This window comes from Siphateles boraxobius, unplaced genomic scaffold (genome assembly GCF_051911475.1).
Source record: "Siphateles boraxobius isolate OS27281-9 unplaced genomic scaffold, OSU_SipBor_1 131, whole genome shotgun sequence".
NCBI classification, from domain to species: Eukaryota; Metazoa; Chordata; class Actinopteri; order Cypriniformes; family Leuciscidae; genus Siphateles; species Siphateles boraxobius.
In genome coordinates, this window is record NW_027508735.1 from 304,714 (window position 1) to 315,000 (window position 10,287).

General features: G+C 36.7%; 1 protein-coding gene across 4 annotated transcripts in view; it reads left to right on the forward strand.

The window, feature by feature from the left end:
• Positions 1-10,287, forward strand: part of LOC143737934 (ATP-binding cassette sub-family C member 3-like) — a 138,869-nt gene that overhangs the window by 22,670 nt on the left and 105,912 nt on the right. For all 4 annotated transcript variants that reach the window (XR_013203779.1, XR_013203780.1, XM_077229737.1 and 1 more), the window contains exons 2-3: positions 6,763-6,936; positions 9,358-9,483. Coding sequence is in view for 2 of the 4 variants with exons in the window: in XM_077229737.1 (XP_077085852.1) it covers positions 6,763-6,936; positions 9,358-9,483 (300 nt within the window). In the remaining 2 variants the exon portion in view is untranslated. The remainder of the gene's footprint in view (positions 1-6,762; positions 6,937-9,357; positions 9,484-10,287) is intronic.

Below are 10,287 nucleotides of genomic sequence, written 5' to 3' on the forward strand. Positions count from 1 at the left end.
AGATCAATGCATATGCATCGTCAGGATTTGTAATCGATGCATCGAGAAAACGAGTGAATCGTTACACCACTAATATATATATATATATATATATATATATATATATATATATATATATAATGTCATGGCGAGCAAACAGCAGTTCAGGATGTGTGTGTGATGCTTGTGTTTAACACTAGCTGTGTGCTTTCATGTTGTCATGTTTTGTGTGAACACGTGGCGTATGAGTGTTCTCTTTGGCTGGTGTTCACGTCTGGGTTTGTGTGAGCACACGGCTTGTGATTTGTTTTACTGGTCATGTGCTTGTGTTTTAGTCATGTTTGGTGAGAGCACATGGCTTGTCATGTGTTTCTTGTGCCATGTGCTCTCCTGTCGATTGTCAAGCCCCGCCCATCTCGTTACCTGATTATTGGTTCATTAGCCCCACCTGTCCTCCATTGTTACCTGCTTTGTTTGCTGCCCTATTTAGACCTTGTCCACACGGACACGGGTAATTTATTTATTTATTTAAGGGGTTTTTGCCTTGCGACGTCAGAGTGTGCGCCGCTATCCGCTGTGTTTGACGTCAGAGTGTGCGCCGCTATCCGCTGTGTTTGACGTCAGATTGTGCGCTGCTGACTGGTGTGGCATGCTCTTGACAGCGCTTGATAGCGTGTTTTTGCGTTTTCATGTAGACAGAGATTTTTTTTAAACCAAGTTTTTTTAAACTTTTTTTTAAAGGCAGGAGGAAAAACTCCGGTTATAAAAATAACCGTTTCCGTGTGGACTAGGCCTTATTCGCCTTGTGTTTTCAGTCCTGTGCTGGCTCGTCGTCGTATGTTTACCCTTGTTTGTTCCTCCTGTGGTCAAGTCTTCCCCCTCAGGTAGTTTTGTTTCTATTTTGTTTTATTTTTATTATTAAAATAAAGCCCGTCAACTCTGCACCCGAGTCCTCGCTCCTTTCACCACCCTCACACCTATCAAGTATAGTATAATATAATGGCACGGCATGTGCTTTATAACTCAAGTCTTCTCAGGCTTTGTGTGAGGAACAGACTGAAAAACCCACTATAATAAAGAAAGTCTTGGCTATTACATGAAAACACAAAGTGCTGGGATGGATGTCAAGACTTTCAGTAACAATATCTTACATTTCAGTCTGTAACTCTATATCGTATGGGTTTAGAAGACTTGGAATTTACTCGTATGGATCACTTTTATGCACTAGCGGCGCCAGGAATTTGATTGTAAGTGGGCCTCCAGAAAACTGGATGGGCCAGTTAAAATAAGCAACAAAAAAAAAAAAAAACGGGTTCCCCTTGATCTCGGTTTCAGCGCTTTTCTGCGGCACTGAGGACAGCGACTCAGTAGCCTATGTGTGGCTCTTGTGTCGCTGTCCTCAGCTCAGTGCAGTAACGTTAGGTATCGCACACTGTACGGGCACTTTTATGGCGAGCAATATTGTGATGTTTAAGGACATTATGGAATTAAGAGAATGTCTGTACTATGTTATGATTGTACTGTACAATCAAATACTGACTTTGCAGTCTGAACACACTTTACCTCAGAGCGTCCGTTAACTGAATGAATTGAGAATATCAGCTGAAAATCCGATAACATCAGCAATTTTCATTCAAGCAGCTGATTTCTGTAAATGAATATAAAACTAAATGTATATTGCAGCACAGGGTGAAGTCAGTATACATTAACGACGATTTGAGACAAATACATTTAAATTTAATATAAAACAAAATAAATGGCGCTCTGTGGCGCGGCAGGATTTTGAACAAGGTCCTGAGCCGTTGCTGGGCGCCGCCGGTGTGTGTACACTCATAGAGAATAAAGTGTTCGAAGTCACACGTGGGGTAGAAGCCGCTGATTGGTTGAGAAGCTTTCACTCAAAGCTTTCCTCGGGCTGCTTATTGGATGAACTGCTAGAATGAAACTCACTCACTATAGGTCTGGGTGAAAATGGGCGGACCCGGACCTAAAATGGGTGGGCCCAGGCCCACCCGGGCCCAATGGTAGCACCGCGGATGCTTTTATGATGATTTGCACATTTATTCTCTGTTATTTGCCCAGACAGCAACATAATGTCGGCCCAGATCCGGCCCACATTTGGTAGGCGTTGAATCCACATGTACCGGATGTTGGCCGGATCTGGGCCGACACTATGTTGCTCTCTGAGTGGTTTTAAGTCTTTCTAATGTCTCCTAATGTTTAATAGTCTGTGTAATAGTCAGTCGATCACTGTTTTGATTCTTTTTGTCTTGACAATCTGACCTAATATTAAAGGGATAGTTCACCCAAAAACTGAACTCACTCGAGGCCCACAGAGAAGGAAATGAATAGTTGAAATAAAGTTGTTATTTTTGTTTGTTTTCGTGCACAAAAAGTATTCTTGTCGCTTGATAAACTTAAAATTGAGCCACTGTAGTCACTTGGACTATTTTAACGATGTCTTTAATGACTTTTCGGGGCACAAGTGTCAATCCCTTAGAAGCCTATGGAGGAGTGATCCAGCTCTCAGATTTAATCACAAATATCTTAATTCGTGTTCGGAAGATGAACGAAGGTCTTACGGGGTAGAACAACATGAGGGAGAATAATTACTGACAGAATTATCATTTTTGGGTGAACTATCCCTTTAAGCAGCTCAATCTCATCCAACACACTTTTGTCTATTAGAAACAATTGTCTATTGTCTATTATCTGCTGGTTTGAGTCTTTCACCTTGAGTTTAAAGACTCGGCTCTGACCGAAGCGTACAGAAATGAACAGATTTGTGCATCTGACCTCATAACCACGTCTAAGTCGGCATAGCGAAAGGTGTCTTCCCTTCAAACCGCAAACCTCAGACTCTGAGCCTCTGACTGACGCCTCGTGGGGTTTCAACATGCATCTCTGAGAAGAACAACACAATCCTGATCCTGTTTGCTGTTGATAGAGAATACAGCTCTTCTCTAGAGACTCTACATCAACTCGTTTCCACGGCCGAGCCGCTGAGGAATATTGTTTGTTCAAGTCTCATTAATCAAAGCGTTATCAAATATATATATTTACCGTAATCGCAATTAATTGCATCCAAAATAGAAGTTTGTGTTTACATAATATATGTGTCTGCTATGTATAATTATTTAGTATATACTGTATAATTACACACACACATGCATGTATATATTTGAGAAATATTTATACTGTATATATATTTATATATAAATAACAAATTTTTATTAAATATATACATGCATGTGTGTGTATTTATGTATACAAAATATTTATACACAGTACACACACATATATTATGTAAACACAAACTTTTATTTTGGATGCGAATAGCCATTGCACAGCCCTAAATTAATTAAGATAAAATATTAAATAAAAAATAATTAGATAAATAAATAAAGACCCCTAAAAGTGTCAATATATGAAGCGCCTGACGGACCCATTTAAGGTCCCTATATAGAAGATTTTAGTCAAGAGCGCAGCCGGTTCAGATGTGGAACACACCGCATTTTGTTCAATCTCTGAAAAATCATGATTCTGTTTGTGCTGCATATGGAATCATGTTGTTTAAATGGATAGTTCACCCAAAAATGAAAATTAGCCCATGATTTACTCGCCCTCAAGTTATCATAGGTATATATGTGACTTCCTTCTTTCAGACGAATACAATCAGAGTTATATTAAACAATTTCCTGGCTCTTCCAAGCTTCTAATAGATGCACTTTTATGATGGACAGATGCTTTTTTATGATAGACAGATGCACTTTTATGATGGATAGATGCACTTTTATGACAGACAGATGCACTTTTATGATGGATAGATGCACTTTTATGACAGATAGATGCACTTTTATGATGGACAGATGCACTTTTATGATGGATAGATGCACTTTTATGATGGATAGATGCACTTTTATGATGGATGGATGCACTTTTATGATGGATAGATGCACTTTTATGATGGATAGATGCACTTTTATGATGGATAGATGCACTTTTATGATGGACAGATGCTTTTTTATGACAGACAGATGCACTTTTATGATGGACAGATGCACTTTTATGACAGACAGATGCACTTTTATGATGGATAGATGCACTTTTATGACAGATAGATGCACTTTTATGATGGACAGATGCACTTTTATGATGGATAGATGCACTTTTATGATGGATAGATGCACTTTTATGATGGATGGATGCACTTTTATGATGGATAGATGCACTTTTATGATGGATGGATGCACTTTTATGATGGATAGATGCACTTTTATGATGGATAGATGCACTTTTATGATGGATGGAGGCACTTTTATGATGGATAGATGCACTTTTATGATGGACAGATGCACTTTTATGATGGACAGATGCACTTTTATGATGGACAGGTGCACTTTTATGATGGACCGATGCACTTTTATGATTGATAGATTCACTTTTATGATGGACAGATGCACTTTTATGATGGACAGATGCACTTTTATGATGGACCGATGCACTTTTATGATTGATAGATTCACTTTTATGATGGACAGATGCACTTTTATGATTGATAGATGCACTTTTATGATGGACAGATGCACTTTTATGATGGACAAATAAACTTTTATGACGGATAGATGCACTTTTATGATAGATAGATACACTTTTATGATGGACAGATGCACTTTTATGACGGATAGATGCACTTTTATGATAGATAGATACACTTTTATGATTGATAGATGCACTTTTATGATGGACAGATGCACTTTTATGATTCATAGATGCACTTTTATGATTCATAGATGCACTTTTATGATGGACAGATGCACTTTAATGATTGATAGATGCACTTTTATGATGGACAGATGCACTTTTATGATGGACAGATGCACTTTTATGATGGATAGATGCACTTTTAGGATTGATAGATGCACTTTTATGATGGACAGATGCACTTTTATGATGATAGATGCACTTTTATGATGGACAGATGCACTTTTATGATTGATAGATGCACTTTTATGATTGACTGATGCACTTTTATGATGGATAGATGCACTTTTATGATGGACAGATGCACTTTTATGATTCATAGATGCACTTTTATGATTCATAGATGCACTTTTATGATGGACAGATGCACTTTTATGATGGACAGATGCACTTTTATGATGGACAGATGCACTTTTATGATGGACAGATGCACTTTTATGATGGATAGATGCACTTTTAGGATTGATAGATGCACTTTTATGATGGACAGATGCACTTTTATGATGATAGATGCACTTTTATGATGGACAGATGCACTTTTATGATTGATAGATGCACTTTTATGATTGACTGATGCACTTTTATGATGGACAGATGCACTTTTATGATTGATAGATGCACTTTTATGATTGATAGATGCACTTTTATGATGGATAGATGCACTTTTATGATGGACAGATGCACTTTTATGATTGATAGATGCACTTTTATGATTGATAGATGCACTTTTATGATGGACAGATGAACTTTTATGATTGATAGATGCACTTTTATGATTGACTGATGCACTTTTATGATGGACAGATGCACTTTTATGATGATAGATGCACTTTTATGATGGACAGATGCACTTTTATGATTGATAGATGCACTTTTATGATTGACTGATGCACTTTTATGATGGATAGATGCACTTTTATGACGGATAGATGCACTTTTATGATGGACAGATGCATTTTATGATGGACAGATGCACTTTTATGATTGATAGATGCACTTTTATGATTGACTGATGCACTTTTATGATGGACAGATGCACTTTTATGATTGATAGATGCACTTTTATGATTGATAGATGCACTTTTATGATTGATAGATGCACTTTTATGATGGATAGATGCACTTTTATGATGGACAGATGCACTTTTATGATTGATAGATGCAGTTTTATGATTGACTGATGCACTTTTATGATAGACAGATGCACTTTTATGATGACAGATGCACTTTTATGATTGATAGATGCACTTTTATGATTGACTGATGCACTTTTATGATGGACAGATGCACTTTTATGATTGATAGATGCACTTTTATGATTGATAGATGCACTTTTATGATGGATAGATGCACTTTTATGATGGACAGATGCACTTTTATGATTGATAGATGCACTTTTATGATTGACTGATGCACTTTTATGATGGATAGATGCACTTTTATGACGGATAGATGCACTTTTATGATGGACAGATGCACTTTTATGATGGATAGATGCACTTTTATGACGGATAGATGCACTTTTATGACGGATAGATGCACTTTTATGATGGACAGATGCACTTTTATGATGGACAGATGCACTTTTATGATGGACAGATGCACTTTTATGATGGACTGATGCACTTTTATGATGGATAGATGCACTTTTATGATGGACAGATGCACTTTTATGATGGACAGATGCACTTTTATGATGGACAGATGTACTTTTATGATTGATAGATGCACTTTTATGATGGACTGATGCACTTTTATGATGGATAGATGCACTTTTATGGATTTCAAAACAGAAACGGTTATTCACTGCCATTATAAAGCTTGGAAGAGTCACGACATTTTTTAATATAACTCTGATTGTATTCGTCTGAAAGAAGAAAGTCATATACACCTAGGATGGCTTCAGAGTGAGTAAATCATGGGCTAATTTTCATTTTTGGGTGAACTATCCCTTTAAGAAGCGTAAATCTGATTTGATGTTCATGATTTTAATGCTGTTTGCTTCTGCTCCCTCAACAGCCCAATCTCACGCTGCACTCGGCCCGGCCCGATCTCCCAGAATGCTTCCAGCTGTCGGTCCTGCCCTGGGCTCCCTGCATCTACCTGTGGGTCACCTCACCGCTCTACATCCTCTACCTCAAGAGGAACAGCAGAGGATACATCATGATGTCTGTATTAAACAGAATCAAAACGGTAAGAGATCTCAACATCTCCCTTACAATGTATTGCTAATGTCCCCATTAACGTAATGCAATCATTATTACTAGTGGTGCAACGGATCACAAAATTCACGGTTCGGATCATTTATTGTTTTTGAGCCACGGATCGGACCATCAAAAAAAATAAAAAAAAATAATAATATATATATATATATGGGGGGGTTGCTTTTCATTTATTACTTAAAGCTCACTTGAAGTTCTTCGATACCACATCAACAACTACTTGCCTAACTGATAAAGTTGAAACATTATAGACAAGTGAACATTCAGTAATAAAATAAGAACAAATACACAAATTACAAGTAAAGATGAATACTATATAACAAAGTTACAAAGTCTAATAGTAGTGCAGAAATTAATAATTAAGCCTAAATGTAAAATTACACTATTTGTTCACTATAGAAATTAAATATAGTTTCATCTTTGTTAAAGCTGTATTGTGTTGTTTTATTAACATTAATGAGACAGACAACAGCAGGAATATTAGTCTACTGTCACTTTAAGACCGAATAAACTGACAAACATCCGGTTTCTTTCTCAACTGTTCACTCACGACAGAACCGAGAGAATACTTACCGAGACGGGTATTTAGACATAATTTTGAAATAAGTTTGTGTTTATGTGTCTTCATGTGTTTATGAAGAATCAATCTCTCTCTCAGTCCCGATCTCTTCTGTGGTTAAAATGGTTTGAATGTGTAAATTGGCAAGAAAAAAACTGTCAAAATTATAAACTTTCACTCTATGATGGTTAAATTTAGCACTTAATCCACTAAATTTCCTTACCTGAAGGAAATATAGTGGACGTCTCCTTTTTTTTCCCTTCCTATCCTATCTCTAAGATGAACCTCCAACTAAAACGTATCAGAAAACTACGTTCCATGATCAGTGTATAAATCATGTTTGTTAACGTTAACGTTTTGAGGACAGGACGTTATTAAAGACCAGGGGCCTCATTTATATCTGTTGCGTCGCACAAAACAGGCCCTGAAAGAGCGTACGCCACTTCACACGCATTAGTTGTGACTTATAAAAACTAACTTGACGGGAGAATGTGTAAATACGTCTGTAAGTAACTCATGCGTATGAACATATGGAGATCTGAGGGACTGACGGCAGATGAAGGAAAAACACTTTAATATTCATTATAAGTCCTAATCATAAACACAGTCCATGTTCACAATGCATAAAATAATTATTTAAACTATGTTTAACTATGTTTATACACATTTAGATTAAATATGCCATTCTCATTAATGTAGATAAGCACTTAAATTACATCAAATCATCACGAGAAGATACAACATTTTTTATATTCTTCTAATACATATAAATATTTGTAGTGGATGCGCTGCGCTCGAACACTTTTCCCGTGGCATACTGCGTTTTAATGTTTGCTCAGCGCATGATAATAGCAGAACTCATGGACTGAGGAAATACTTTCATGCAAATAATGATCAATAATGCACAATCTGTATCCATTGGAAATATAAAAATTAAAAATACTATTTGGCCAGTGGAAAAGATTGAGAAAAGCTTTCTCTGAAATGTATTTTATACTATTTGATTTATTTATTCAAAAACAAGGCGAGGATCGGCTACTAAATGATTTTTCGCAATGTAATGTGACGCACATGCGTATCTCATAATGTCTTGTACCGTTAAACATGGTATCACGTGCATGAATATGCATATGCAAATGATATGCAGATGTGGATTTGCATAGTAAAACGAGGCTTTGTAGCCTCATATATGGTTATTTCGGGGAGGATCTCAATCTGACTGGGTTTATAAAGGGCATTTTCCGCAGGTTCTGGCGTACGCACCACCTCTTTATACGTCTGAATATTTTTGCTGTACAACATTTTTGGCTTTCGGGCGCACGTACACTTTTAGTGAGGATCCTACGCACAGATTTATAAACGAGAGCCCTGATAACTGTGAACAAACGCTCTATTACAGATACAGATAGCTTTATTAATCCCCGAAGGGAAATTCAGTTTCTACAGTACACCGTCTATACATACATACATACGACCAATCACACAGCCATAAAATGTAGAATGTAGTGTATAACAAGGGTAACATGATAGGGTCCGGGTCCAAGGACAGTTTATAAAAAAATATTAACAAAATTAAAATAAAAGGTTCCGAATCCGTAGCTCCTAAAGTGCATAATGCCAAAAACAGATCAGTCCATAATTATTTCCTCAGCTCAATATTTAACAGACTGATTCCTGAGGGAATAAATGATCTTCCATAGCGGTTAGTCTTTCTAGGGGGCTGCAAGTATTAATGTCACTGGAAGAACGTTAGCTAAAGAATGTTCCCTGTATGTTTGTGGCTTCAGTTCTCTGTTATCTGTTTGTAATGATTGATTATATTTATGTGTGCAGGCTCTCGGCTTGATATTGTGGATCGTATGCTGGACAGACCTGTTTTCTTCATTTCATGAGATGAACCAGAATCACATTAGACCCCCAATATATTTTGTTACACCTTTAATAGTTGGCATGACAATGGTAAGTGAGAACATCTTGCTTGTGTCTGATCTAAAAATCATTTACAATGAGTTTTCAGACCTCGAAACTTCACTGAAACCAAGACTTATTGGTTGACTTTTTGGTGACAATTGAAATATAAATAAGGCAACATCTCAGAGTGTTGAAATTTTGCAGGCATATTCATGACCCTAAATGAGAAATAAACACACATTTTCAAGAAAAACATCTCAGGTTAACCAGAATTTCCACTAATTGAACACTAGACACACTATACTAACTTTATAAATGGACTTGAGGGGGGGAATTAACGGCCTAATAAAATGCATGATACGACTCCATTACAGTTTTTTACGATCACTATGACAATTTTTTAAATACTTTTAACCTAAACTCTTACCACAGTTAGCACAGCTTCCGTTATAGAGAGGCTTTAAAAGAAACTGCAGTGCAAAACACAATCTATGATCAATACAATATACTGTCGATTGTACATGTAAAATAATGCAGTTTCTGATGTTAGTGTTTTTATGACGTTATGCTATGATTGACTAAATGTTCCTGTTGGACGAGAACATGTGTTAGTGTTTTGGAATAATTATTTGATTTTGAGACGTGTTTGCAGTGTTTTGGTGTATTATTGTATTTTTAGTTTACAATGTGGGATTTTGAGCCTGTTTTGCCAATTGTGTGTTGTAGGTGTGTAGGTGCGTTAAAGGGATAGTTCACCCAAAAATGTAAATGCTGTCAGTATTTACTCTCCCTCATGTTGTTCAACCCCGTAAGACCTTCGTTCATCTTCGCAACACGAATTAAGATATTTGT